Source organism: Strix uralensis, chromosome Z (genome assembly GCF_047716275.1).
Source record: "Strix uralensis isolate ZFMK-TIS-50842 chromosome Z, bStrUra1, whole genome shotgun sequence".
Classification (NCBI taxonomy): domain Eukaryota; kingdom Metazoa; phylum Chordata; class Aves; order Strigiformes; family Strigidae; genus Strix; species Strix uralensis.
In genome coordinates this window covers 97969424-97983688 of record NC_134012.1, presented here as the reverse complement: position 1 = coordinate 97983688, position 14265 = coordinate 97969424, and the positions used below count along the sequence as shown (strand labels likewise).

Sequence of the window (14265 nt, the reverse complement as noted above, 5' to 3'; positions counted from 1 at the left end):
CTGCCCATGGCAGGGGGTTGGACTACATGGCCTTTAGAGGTCCCTTTCACTCAACACTTCTATGATTCTATGAATAGGTCCTGATAGTTTGCACATGCTTAGTATTTCATTGACTGCTATAGAGGGAAAGTGTTCAGGCAGCTATGTATCACCTCATGTGTTATCCTGCCTTTCTTTGTTTCTCTACAGCAGCAGTAACATTGGGTTGTCCCTGATCTTGCAGTCTGTAGCGACCATATGAGACTGTTTTTTCACTTGCATTGGTTTGCTGGTATCATGGCTCAAAGGGCAGCTTGGCAGCCTGTTCTCCTGAGACTCTCTGCTTTCTTTCCCACCTGCTGACACCTTTTCTGATGGTGTCTTTGCCTTTTCTAGAGTCACCATGCAGGAATAAGCAGCTGCACATGCAGCCTACAAATACCCATTAACACTGGCAGAGGTTGTAGATCCATTTGCTGCAGTTCTCTGTGAGAGCTTAAAGGCATAACTGCCTTTGTCCAGTGCCTGGATCCCGCATTGTTTTTTGCAAACAATCTGTTTCTCCTAAATTAGTGGTTTTCATGCCTTGCTCCTGTGTAGAAATACAGCTGTGTGTCTGGGCTTCTGGGCTCCGGTTGCTTGTCAGAGATCAGCATCTCCGGGAGGCTGCTGGGATTTGCATGGGAGGTTTTGGCCACTGTAGTGCGTTTGTTTTTCTGCTTGCTGGAGTTGTACATCTGTCAGATTTTCCTCCCTCTAACAGAGACAGGTCACGTATGGAGATGTGGTCAGTCCCATACCTCTTAGTTTGCCCTAGGCCAACAAAAGTCTCATGCTAACATGTCAGGCAGACTGCTGGGATTCTCAGTCTTTTATTAATCTCCAAGAAGACTTGTGGCATGTGGGAATGCCAGTTTATTTCCTTGGTGCTTTCCTGGAGAGCATTTGTAGACTTACAAAAGCCCTCCAGGAAAGGTTCAGAGGTTAGCCTGAGGTTTAAAATGGGACAGAAGTGTAACACAGGTGCTGAAGTCAGAGGTTGGACCAGGTTTTAATGGCTACAAAGCTCACTGGATCCCTAAATTTTCAGACAAGCTATTGAAATTTAGACTTATCTGCATGTATGAAGCTGTCCTGCCAGGTGGAATCTCAAATCTCTTGTCATCCAGAGAGGGGAGGAAGTAGGACTTAAATTTTACCAGAGTCCCTGGGATGGCCTAACCTTTTTAAAAAGCATCTGAACATAGCTGAACTTAAATGGCATTGTATTTTCATCTTTCAGGCTGAATTCCATCTTGGATGCTATTTCTAGGGGACATTTAGAGATATGGCAGTTGCTGGTGCTGTTGGTCTTTTGGTTATAAAGACACAAACAGTCCTATGAGCAGCACTCAAGCTCACCTTTTCTAAAATGGTCCATGTGCTGGGTTAGACCTGGGCTCCCACCGGCTCAAAGACCCTCATATGAACCTGCAAAACAGCCCTACATCAAGAGGCAGGAAGGACAGCATCTGATCTGAATGTTTGTGGTTGCATAGTCTCTTCGGATTTTAAAACTTTAAGTCCTTTGTGTCTGCTTGTGTGAAATGACTTTAGAATGAGGAAGCCTTTTGGTCAGGCTTGTTTTGCTGAGGTTTTGGAAAAGGTTCCCAAGAAAAGTCCTCTTCAGGGCAATTGGCCCTTCCCTGTTGTAAGGAGGAGGAGGCATAAAGTGGTAGTTGTCCTCCTTGCACCTTATGCCTGTTAGAGACCAGGCCCGGGGGAAACATCAGCAAGAGGGTCCTCAGCTTCCCAGGACTAACTGATGATGCCTCATGAGGTTTCTCTGGGACAGGTGAGACACATCCATGTGCAGATCCCAGCCTGACACCCAACAGACCTTTGAATTGTTCATTGCTTGTGGCTTAATGCAAGGGGACTGATCCCCTAGGGAAGAGGGAGAAAGAACTGCAGTAACTGCCACCAGCAGTAAATGTTTATCTCATTCTTTACATGAAATTTTCCTATTTCCCACCAGACGAGTGTAGGGATTCAGAGCTGCTATCCTGCATTGAGCAGGAAAGACATCTATCTGTAAGACAGAAAATTATGCAAGGAAAAGAGAAATGCTTGATCATTGCTAGCTAGTCACTTTTCTAGTCTGATTAAAGTGTATTTATTCATACCTTCATTGTCTTGGTACTTAATGAGGAGCCAGGAGATGGCACTAAAAATAGTATGCGCTTTGTAAGAATATTTACCTGTGTATGCTGTAGCTGTTAAGACAGATTAAGAGGGTTAGACATTGACGAGACAAAAGGAAGGAGGAGATCAGTCTGTTTATTCCACTTTCAAATATACATGTTCTTAATTTGAAGTGCAGCTCTTGATGTAGTTCTTACATTATTTATTATTATTAGATACCAATGCCTTCTCAGCATATTTATTTTGTTAAATTACATGTCTGAAATTAAATACAGCCTCTTGTCAACTTTAATGTTCTTCTGCCTATTCTTATAATTATTATTGATAAGAGGTGACCTTCAAGTTAACAGCATGTGGCTTGGTAAGGCAGTCATTATTATGTTACCTGAGTGCTTTTTGGAAAGCTTAGTTCAAGGGCAAATAGTGTTTCCTCTGGAGTGTGGGATGTTGAACCCCCAGCTTGCAGACTGCTGCTGAAGGTGGTGTTTGTGGCCGTAGTGTGCTCAACTAGCATCTGAAAAACTGCCCCGAAACTGTACACTTGTGGACATTTGAAATCAGTAAGCATGGCGGTTTTTGGGGGTGCACAGGGGGGTGCCTCCTGTGTTTATTTTTGAGTCGCTGGAGGGTTTCTGCTCCTTTCGTCTCTGCTCTTCTCTCCTGCTCTCTGATGCTCTTCTCCTCATTCTCAGGTAGTAGATCCGGTTGGCTTCTGGGTAGGTGACTTTGCAGAGGGGGATTTTGTAGATGGCTGGGTTGTCTGAATTTATCAGCAAAAAAAGAAGTGCGGAGAAACAAAAAGGCCAGGTGCAGAGCGGCAGCCCAAGCTGGAAGGGGAAAGGACAGACAGACAGGTGCCTTTTGGTACCTCTTTTGGCATTTTCCTTTGCTTACTTCTGCCTGTTAGTATATTCTTGCATTTGAGAAGCTGGGAGAGCCTGCGCTTTCCCTGAGGACCGTGTGACATAGGACGTGCCTCCTGAACCCCCCCATACGGGATCCCCCATTGGGATCCAGAGGAGGTTGCCCAGGTGCAGGTGCTACATGTGAGCTGGGTTCCTGTTAGTCACTGGAGTTCTGGGAAGCTCCTCTGCTACCAAATGTCAATTCAGTGGCTCACACAGAGGTGTCTAGTTTATCTGAAGTGTATGGGGCTATGTAAGGCATCTCTCATTGGAGACCTCAACACTTTTGGAGATATGGCTGTTGGCCAGAATGGCACTTGGCAACAATATTGAAGCAACTGAATCAGGCTCCAAAGCTCTGCTGACTGTGATGAAAGCCAAGACACCCAGCTCACATATAAAAATCTAAATTCTCTAACAAATAAGCCAAATCCTACTCTCACTGTCCTGTAAAATGCCATGTAATGAGAATACTATTCACACATATTCACTGTCCTCAATGCCCATGTGTTACTGGCATTACATCCAACCCTCAGTCCTACTCTGTGACCCCACCTCTTGACCTGGCTTGGAGTCTGCCAAAAACAAGATCACAAGGAGACAGTCAATGTTCTTTTTTTTTTTTTTTTTTTTTTTTTTTATGTAACACAAAAGCAGGTGTGCTTAACAAAGCAACCCATCTGCAGGGACCTGCATGGTACTGAGTAGATGCCAGATGAATACGTTTAATGCATGAAGCTGTTAGTTCTAAATTTTCTTTCTTCTAAGTTTCTAAATCAGTTTTATTAAAATATGGTTTTGCTTTAATCTCTCAGATCTTAAAGAAGAAATAAAGCTTGGCATTTCTGGCTTCACCTCTTTCTTGATCTCTCCTCTTGATCCATCCAAGATATGATGATTTTGTATTTAAGAGAGCAGTCTCTCCCTCATTTTACTTCTCTTATCCAGATCAAACTTAAATAATATCTGTGGGTAGGGTGGGAGAAAGACCTTGGAAGAAGTAAGTAAAAATTCACACCATTGGGAATTGTTCAAAAATATAATCTGCAACTAAGTATTGCATCTCAAACCATATGCTGTTCCTGGAATTCACATGTACATACACAGTCCTGCTGTGGATAACATCCTCCAAAGGTGTTTGAAATCTTATTATCATCTATAGAGTCTGCAAGTGCACATTTCAACTGGCACAGAATTTGTACAAAACCTGCCACTGGCTGCAGCATTCTCTCTTCAATGCCATCAAAACTGACAGGGAGAATTTTGGGGCATTTCCTTAACGTTATATAATAACAAATCAAAATATAGTTAAAACAAACAAAAAATCCCACAACCCCTCCCCCAACTTACCACTGATAGGGCATTAGTAAGAGCTGCTCCTGAGTAGGCACAAAATAATGCTGAAAAAAGAAGACCAAAGACAGCTCAAGGTGAGGAAAGCCCTGCTCATCTTTCCAAAGAAATTATCAGAAATAGTAATATTGTCCAAATGCACTGTGAAGTATCCTCACAGCTACCTAATGTGAGGATTAGTGTTAGAATTCAATAATTAGTTAAAATGCCCCAGTGCTGCATCTGGTCACGTGGACTACATTTGTTTTTATCTGCTCTGTAGAGATGGCTGATGAATGGAGAGTGTGGTTTGGTCAAGAGTAAGTGATGGTGGTATTTCTTTTATCAGTTGGCACGACTTGACCTGTGTGCAGTGGGGGATTATCGAAATTTTCTACCAGTGTCTGTCCTGTGGCTTCAAACCACAAGCAGTTATCAGTGGGCCTCCTGGCCCCAGGATGTCAGAGGTGGCAAAGCAGGAGCTGAGGCACCCAAGGACAAAGCCAGGGAAGGGAAAGCTACTGAGCCATCCAGAAACTGCACAGGACAGAAAACTACTGAAATGCAAATGGTTGGAAGCTGGGTGAATCTTCATGGGAATTTTTTATAGGCTACACTGTTCTGAAACTCTTTCCATAGAGTCTGTTTTTGGCTGCTGTTGAAGATGGGATCTTTGGGTAGATGGGTTTTAAACTGACCTTGTGCAACAGCTCTCTTCTTATGACACTCTTCCTCTAATGATACATATAGCTATTGAAAGGTTGCTTCTATGAATCTGTTGAGTTGCTAATTTGTTAAACTTCTCATGGCATAGCCTGTGCTCCTTTCACAAACAGTACTTCCACCCTTTCTAGATGTTTCCATGTTATCAGAGCCTAAAGGCCTTTCTGTCTGCACTTGCAGCTTGCACAACCAAGCTCAAATCTAATGCCATCCCAGAAATAGCTCTTGTACAGTACCTAGTTTTTCAGGAGAGTGGTAGTTTGAACGTGAACTACTCATAGACTGCCTGACTGCATAAAGTTTTGTCTTCCCTTTATGTAAAAGATACATACCACAGGCAAGAGACAGCAAATGAGTCTGCCAGGTCAGGGCATAGAACATGCCCCCAATCGCAGTGCACGCGAGTGCGCAGTTGTAATTGTGTAAGCCAAGGTAGATGCTGTCAAATGGTGATGCAATGCTTAGTGCTGCAAGACAGAAGGCGAGGCTGTGAGGTCAGGTATGAGAGGTATCTCCAGGAGGACCTGTTACTTGCTGGGAATCTGTCATCTCTTCCCTATGACATCTAGACAAATCTAACCATGCTCACACTTGCATAACAAGCACATACAGAAAAAGGATGATATCAAATGAAGCTCATTATTTTGGAGCTTAGATAATGTCCCTAGGGTTGGAATTCACTAAGGTTTCTTTCAGGAAAACTTTCTGTGTATGCACTGAGTGTGTTGTAGTTAGTCCCCCAGATGACCAGATGGAGGATCCAGCCAGAGTGTAGGAGGACCTTCTCACCTGGGTGCTCTTCTTGCAGAAAGCTGTGCTCACATGTACTGTTTAAACCTCATACATACCCTTATCTTGAATATCAGAGGCACAGCTGAGTGTCTTTCGTGGGAGTAAGCAGAGTTTTCCAACTCTTCCTAGTGACCTTTGCTAAATGTGGTCTAGTTACTGGAGGTGGTCACTCCATCAGTGCTGTGGAAATTCTCTACTGTGGTAGGAGCTGAGGGTCTGCTCCAAATCTGACCTCACCAGTACTTCTGCAGAATTTCTCATAGGCTTCAGGAGTACCAGTAAAAAGGAGAGCACAATATGTAGTGCACAGGCCACCTTCATATCACGCTTAAGATTAATAAATTTCCTTCTGCCTTTTGTTTTATCACCATGCTTCTTCCCAGATAACTTCCCCTAACCTTTGTCTTCTAGATTAAATGTCAGATGTGTACAAAACCTGCCAAATGCTCTTAACCATACAAATTGTGGATAGTTTCATTGAAAAACACAAATATAAGGCAGCTCACAACTTGTACAAAGTGCTTCAGAGCACAGAGAGCTTATTGTTGGATGACTCTGACTTTTCTAAGGTTGTTGTTTCAGACTATACTTACTCCATCATATTTTTTTTTATTACAATTGGTTACATGAGTGGCATTAATCTTGTCTAACTTCAAGGGTCAGATTCATCTCTCTTAAGATGGTTTCTCTGGTTAGTGGAGAGACAGACCATTTTGAGTGGCATTCTTTTAGCTATTTTTACAGATCTGCAGCAGGATAGAATGAACTGCATCCTAGAAAAGTCTGTTTCTTTTCATTGACTGATCAGCTCTGAGGCAGACATCTGCTTATTGTGGTAATCTAAAACAGTTGTGGTGCCAAGAGATCAGTTCTGAAACTGTTTCTCTAAGTTTTCTTATCATCATCTCCATGGGATTCATCACATCCAATGGCAGGAGGGTTAAGCAAGGTGGAACAAAGCACCCGCCTGAGTTACAGATCTTATAACAAATTCAAAGCTTAAGGAAAATCTGCTTCTGTTCTTGCCTTCACCATGTTGTCAGACCTTTAGTAAGACCTTTAAAATATGGAGACAGTTTCAAAAGTGAGAGCGTTGTCTCAAGTACATCCAAGCCTATACAACTGTAAAGTCTGGACAGAGTCATATAATGGCTTGGGTCAAGATACCCTAGTTACAAAAGTGTCTGGTAAATATTTCTTACCTGCAAACATTCCCACTGTCGATCCAATTGCAGCATGTAAACAAATAAGCGGGGAGGAGATAAGTAAAGCAACAAGGATGATGCCTCCAGTCCAGGGGTTGTCACAACCATACACTTGACCAACACCGACTGGGATGGACTGCAAGAGCTGCAGCAGCCAGTAGAAGAGGGCATGTTATTGTATCTCTGTACTCAGAAGGACACAGCAGTTATTTTATCCAAGCTATTGGTTGAAAAGGAAAGAAAGGAACTCTGCGTCTGAGTTGGACTGCTGGGAAATGTGGGCACGCATGTCCTTCAAACCAGAGTTAATTCATTGTTTGGTTTGAACTTCATCAGTCCAAGATGGACTTTTGTTTCTTTTGGGATGGCGGTATGGTGGATAGGGGATGGCAGAGGGTTTGGGGGTTTTTTGGTGACTTCAGTGAAGGAGAAAAACTGTAGCCTTCATAGGCAGTGATACTATAGGGGGGCTGGTTGATTTGAGTTCATTATATGAAGCATATCAGTTACCCTTATGCTGCTTTGGGAAGGTGACCTTTCAGTGCTAGAGCTGAATGGAGGGGACCGGCTATAAATGAGTTTCTGTCCCTTTAGGATAATGATGTTTTTTCTGTCTTTTCATATTGTCACTGACTGTTTTGCTGATATCCTTTTAACCACATCTGGACAGTGGGAATGCATTTCCAGATGTGCTTATGTATTGACAGCACTCAAGACTTGTTTTGGAGCAGTACAACTTTAGGCAGAGGTTCAGCATCTCTGTTCCCTCAAGCTCAATCAGCCTTTCTGTTGGATCAGCCAGGACTGTCTGTGGGGCTTTCATGGCCCTGTCTTCTATGGACTGAACCAAACTATGTATTTCTGAGAATTTCTACTGGCTGTACGTATCATACAGCCATTCTGACCCCTGTGAAAGTGTTATCCTGAGCTGAATGCCTTCATGCTCACCTTTTTAAGGAAATAGCATAAACTTGTTGGAGTGAAGCTTACCAGTGGCGCATTGATTGCCGACCAGGTGATATTGGGCATTGATGCTACAGGTTTGATGAGGGTTGTAGGGAAGAAAGGGTTGTAGTGTCCTGTGGCTGCCAAGTACAAAGTCACGGCAATATTGAAGGGCAGAGTGAAAACAGGAAGGTCCCATTTATTGAAGATGGATCCCAAAGCACTGGACAGAATTGGACTGAGAAGAGAAGAGAAACAAGTATAAGTTGTTCATAACAATTATAGCAGTGAAACGGCCTACTGCTTTGGTCATAAGCTCTGGTAAATGCAAGCTGATGACATTCCTTTTAGAAACATCAGGTAGTGAATACCTTAATATATTAGTCTGCCTGAGCCAAATAGTTGCAGAATGCTGCTCATCTTTTTGAATATCTGTCCCATCCGTTCATGGAGGGTATAAAATCCACATCCTTTTCCCAGGACAGTTGGCTAGTGTGAAAGGGCTCTGCTAGTTACACTGAGCTCAGGGAGTCAATGAAGAAATGCATCCAGTACAGTATTTAGGCACAGATGGAGAAAGGTGAACGGGTTTCTTATTCTGTACAAAAATCTAATAGGAAACAGAATTTTGGGAATGCCACATGAAGAACTTTGGAGCACTCTGGATGGTATAAAAAGCTCCCATCCTGATGAGGCAAGAGAGAGTTGGAAATTATGTAATTTGCTTTTTGTGTGTTAAATAGTTTGAAGGATACCAAAAGATGGCCCTAGAAGAGAAATAAAACAGAAGATGTGATCAAAGAGGATGGAAAATCTTCCATTAAGAAAGATATAAAATATTTGCTATCTTAAACACTATTCTGGGGGAACGAGGAGTCCTTAGGACACATGGAGCCTGACAGAGTGTAAGACGAAGTGACCACTGTAGCAGAGCTGTGAAAGGCATTGTGCCAGGCATGACCCAGACTTTGACTGATGTTCCTGCATATGTCAATGAGACTGATGTTACTGTGTGCTGCCCAGGTACCACCCAAAATCATAGGGCATCTTCTGAAAACTGAGCTTAGTTCTTAAGAAACATGATTGAGTACATTTAGCACATAAAGTATTTGGGGTGACCCTTAAAATATTTAGAGACCAAACACTAAAAAACACGCAAACCTTGAGATACCGTGACTTTTCCTAAAGTTCTTGACTGTAGAACCCAGGATATAAACTTCACCAGATCTACTTTCCTCAGGACATTTCTAGACTGCTTTATTTCCACTTGAAGTGGGTGTCCTGCATGAATGACTTTGTGGGAGCATATTGGCAAGATCATATCTGTTTTTTATGGGGGCCAGAAAGCTTGTGGAAGAGAGTGAATGGCCAGGTCCTGTCCTTGATGGAAAAGGCCTGTGTTCTCCTGCTTCCAGCTGACCTTTTCTGGTATAAGCGAGCTTAATAGCTCTTATGGTCAACCTCCAAGTAGCAGTGGACATTGCACAGTTTACAAAAATTCAATTTAAAGACTTGGAACTTTTCAAGAAGCTGCATTTGAGTCCTAGAAGGTCATTAAGCTGTTTCTAATAAGAAAAAAACACCCGAACTATTTGGCATTTGAAAAGCAACATCTTGTGTCCTGTTGTGTAGATACTATCAGTGGAAAAAATGCTTTGTTCTCCCTGCATAATCTCAGATGAAGCCTATTCTTTTATGACAAATTTGGTTCCCAGAGCACTTTACAGATTTCCTTGCTTGTAGCTGTAGGAAAAGAAAATCAGCACTTCAGTGAAAATGGTGTCCTAATTTCTGTGCTGAAATACAAAGCTTCTGCCAGTTATACATCTTGTCAGAAAAAAAGAGAAACAATTAAAGAAATGCTGACTTGTAAAGCTGAAATTCAAAGTATTAGTTAAAAAGATCACTGAAATGTCTAATTTTAAAATCTTTTGGCTCTAGCCTTGAGTCTTATGAACTAAAAGAATGAAGAAAAGTTTGAACAAAAGGCCTTAAGGAATTCTAGCAGACAAGACAAAATAAACATTCTTGCAACATGTCCTGGGGTTTTGAGAGGTTGTTACAAAATGACCTGTGCTGAGAGTGAATAAAGAAATAAAATATGAAAAAAACTGATCTTAAAAGCAGTGAAATGCAAAAATGACTTGCATCTTATCGCTAACAGTGATTAAAATGTGCCTCTTGAATTAATTTTGGTTAAGGCTGTTAAATAGATTCTGCAGTGCTGTTAGGGTTCATATTTAGAAATGGTAAATTTAATCCTGAAAGGACATTGTCTGGCATTTGGAGTTACTTGGAGGAATTAATTTTGTTGGTTGCATATCTGAGAGAGGGAATATTGAATTCAGCCCGAGGAAGAGCACCGGATTGGTTCAGCACCTGGTTGAGGAAGAGTTGTTGTGGTGTTGGGCACGATGACATCCACCCTGAGTGTGTCCTGCTGATGAGGGCCGTTTGCAGAGTGTTGAAGTGGGGGTCCTTTGCCTGTGTGCTAGAATCAGCACTGTCTGTGGATTCAACCTCCTACCAATGTGCCTCACAAGGTCTGTGCATCAATGAATGCCTCTTCCCAGTGCCACCGCGGCTGGAGATGCTGATGTAGGGGACTGGGCAGAGGGGACTTCCAATGTGTTTAAGCTGTATGTAGCAGGACTCCTCATTTCCTGAGAATTGTCCCTAGGAGGAGAAGTAGCACTTACCAGGCCATTGATATAACTGCCACAGGAGGAAGAAGCCACCAGTAGTATTTCCCTTTGTCAGAGAAGACGGCCATGAGCAGTCCCACCAAGATCCCGTTATAGCCATGCAGCCCAGCTGCAATGGCTGATCTGTGATGGAAAGAAATGTTTGCAAGGTAGCAAGCTGTGCTGGAGATGGCCTGTCACAGGGACCCACTGAAATGCAATTTATACGTGTCCTGCTCCTGGTGAAGGGAGGGTAAGGAGGGTTGAAAAAGTGGTGAGGGGAAGGACGAAAAAGTGGTGACGTTGCTGCAATATTGCATTGCACTGGTGTGTGGAAAGGGAGAGTTTGGAGACTGTTGAATGATGATGACCTAGGGGACTCCTTGTGACCCAAAGGACCTGCATGGTTGTGACAGTGGCTATCAGAGAGAGATAACTGTCTGGTCTCACAAAGACAGCCAACTATGGACACAGGCCAGCTCTTCCTGGACCACAGATCTGTTCTCACCTAACTGCTTCCAAACCATCCATCAGGAAAACTGGTCTGCTGTCTTAACATACTCAAATGTGGGGCTATGACCCATCAGCAGGTTCCTGATGCCATAAAGATCAATTTTTATGAAGTACCTGGATGTGAGGTATCACCTACCTGTCCTGGCCAAGGGCCAGCGCAGTTAATGTCGACACGGTCATTCCAGTGCAACCTGTGAGCATCCACCAGGGGCTCTGGATGAAAAGCCCCACTAAAATGACCAGCCCGCTGAAAGGGTTGTTGACAAACATCACCTGAGAGGTCCCTCGCAAGATCCAGTCCACCAGTTGAACCATTAGGGGCTTATCTGGAGGAGATCAAAGAAAAACGCTGGTGATATGGCATCATTTCAGAAAAGCATGCTCATTTCTACAAGTCGTTTCCTGGCCACAGAACAGAGGCGATGTATCAACAGGACTGTAAAACCAGTCTCTGATTTATTGCTGTCTGAGCATATTTTGCATCTGGCACTTGAAAAGCTGATAGGGATGGACTGGGCACTGCTATAAAGTTCATGGAAGGATTAATAAAAAAGTGGTTTATTTATGGTGGTCAAAGAATGGTCTTGCATGGTAGATTGCTTAAGATTCTGCTATAAATTTAGTGAGGAGATAGTCCCTTTTTAGTGTATAATTCAGATGCAGAGAGAGGCTTAGGCAAAGATTGAAACTAGTTTGTACATGGATAGGGAAATATGAAAAGGAAACACTTTTGTTGTTTTAGGGACCCAGAACACGGAGATACACTGTACATAGGAGATGAGGTCAAACTGTCAAGGGTGTCTAAAAAAGTACTTTGGGAACAAAAGAACCTAAATTAAGAGAATAGTTATTATAGCTCAGACTGTACTCAGGAGAAAGAGGCATTTCCAAAGGACAAAGGGCCATTGCTCTTTAGAGAAGACTACTGAACCCAGACAGAGCAAATGGGCACCAAGCTTGGGTACTTCAGGTGAGTGGAGGGGGGAGATGGGATGTGTGTGGGGCTGAGGGCAGGCAGTCTGAGGGCGTCTATGTACAGTGGCCCTAGTGATCTCCATGGGCACAGGAGGGTCTTCAGCATTGCAGTAACATTTTGCTACTGACTCTTCTACTGCAAATTGACTTAAGGTCTTTCTTGGCCATGCTTCTGGGAAAGGTGTAACCATTTCTGTACTGCTGTGCGTTGTTAAACATGATGCAAGGAGAATAAATGAGGAAGAGGGGCTGCTGGCAAGTACAATATGTTCATGCAATATGTATATGCAGCTTTTATCTTCTTAAATATTTTAAATTAATTAAATTAGTTTAGATTATTAATTAGACACAGCATAAAGTGCTAGACTACTTTTTGAATTTGGACAACAACTCATTCCTAAAAACTGCCCTCTCCCCCTCTCCCTCCCTGCATTGTATTTACAGTCAAGGCTCAAGTTCTGCTTTCTGATGAGAGTAGCTCAAACAGAGGATCTCTGAAGGTCCAGGTAGCACTCTGCATCTCTTCAGCATCTCTGGGAGAGCCTTCCCAACAGGCTGGAGTGCAAGTTGAGGGTGGCTTCGCAAGCATCTCTCAGGCTGTGCATTGTTGGGGAGCCAGGAAGTTACAACCAGAGATGAATGAGTTCCTTAGGGAAAAATGATCAGACTTTTCTGGAATAATTATTACTAATATTTGGCATTGAGCTATGAAATATATCAGCAATGCTCTTGGTTTTAGACAGAAGTATTAACTATAAGTACTGAAATATAACCAGTGGGCAGAGGCCAAACCTTTTTGGGACATTGAGTAAGAAAAGCTGTCTACCAAGCATGGACCATTAGAGTAAAGAGAAGGCAGTAGGAGATGATCCCCTGGGGCTGGGACCACACTGCCAGCCTCCTCACCTCCCTGCCTGGAGGCATCTCAGTCCACATCCTCCACTAATGATAGCCAGTGCACAGCCTGGCTATGTGTGGCTGTCTCTTCTTTCCCATAGCTGGAATTGTACTGCTAACAAACCTAACCTTGACAGACGACCCAGTCTCACACAGCCTGTCAAAGCCCCCAGTCCCTAATAATTCTGGGTAATGCGGACCATCTGCTCATGCATTGTTCCTCTCTGGACAGTAAACCTTTGAGATCAGTACTTGCTTTGTGTTTTATAGCAACGTAACAGCCACAGTGCTTATTGCTCCCCCAAGGCTGGTAATACAAGAGCCTTTGCCCACACAATCAAGAGTCAAGTCCCCTTCGTCAGCCCACACGCAGATGAGGAGACAGTTGCTGATCCAAAGTACTTACAAACAAGACTAAGACCCCAGCCCTGATGTGTGATTCTGGGCACTGCTATAAGGAATGTGATGCTAATGGCACATAACTGATTAAGTGTAAAAGATGTCTTTTGCCTGTGCTGAATTATGTGTGCAGCCATGGTAATAGCAAGAGGATGCAGTGAGATTCCCTTCCTGAGACTGAAATTTGGGTTAAAAGGCCAAAAGTTTGCAGTGAGCTTGGACCACACTGCCTCTGCTCTGCTTCAGGAGGTGAAATGGCCCTGCATCTCGTACTGTTGGCAATATAGATGTTCCCAGCTTGCTCTTCCGAGCCAGAAAGCCCCAAACATATCCCTCTGCTTACTTTTCATCCACTCTCCATATTCTTTCATTTCTCCTGTGAGATAGCCCAAAACTTGGTGGATTCGATTTCCGCTTCTTCCCAGCAGGCCCTGGGCTCTTGGCTTCTGCTCTGCGTACAGCTGCCTCTCGCCAGGATGTTCGGCCACAACAATCTCTCCGAGCTCCATCTCTTTTGGGTGGTGAGAAGAGGTAACTGTAAATCACAAAGTCCATGTGTTAGAAAACCGTTTGGGTTGTGCCCTGGCAACTTTTTGCTGTACTTTGGAGACCTGTGGTGATATCCTTTTTCAAAGATGGGATGTTTCATGGGGAAGGGATCTGCCTGAACCCCTGCTGAGAGTGGTGTGTGCTGCTGCCCAGGGCAGTGGTGTCTCCTTTTGGGGATGAGGA

General features: G+C 43.4%; 1 protein-coding gene across 1 annotated transcript; it reads right to left on the bottom strand.

Annotated features, from left to right (window-relative positions):
* Nucleotides 1–2720: 2720 nt before the first annotated feature.
* Nucleotides 2721–14042, bottom strand: LOC141937495 (urea transporter 2-like). Its single transcript, XM_074855234.1, has 8 exons — nt 13877–14042; nt 11399–11588; nt 10765–10893; nt 8111–8303; nt 7118–7265; nt 5456–5590; nt 4419–4468; nt 2721–2990 (listed from the first exon to the last, which is right to left on the bottom strand). Exons 1-8 carry the CDS (start codon nt 14040–14042, stop codon nt 2721–2723), a joined length of 1281 nt encoding a protein of 426 aa, XP_074711335.1.
* Nucleotides 14043–14265: the final 223 nt, after the last annotated feature.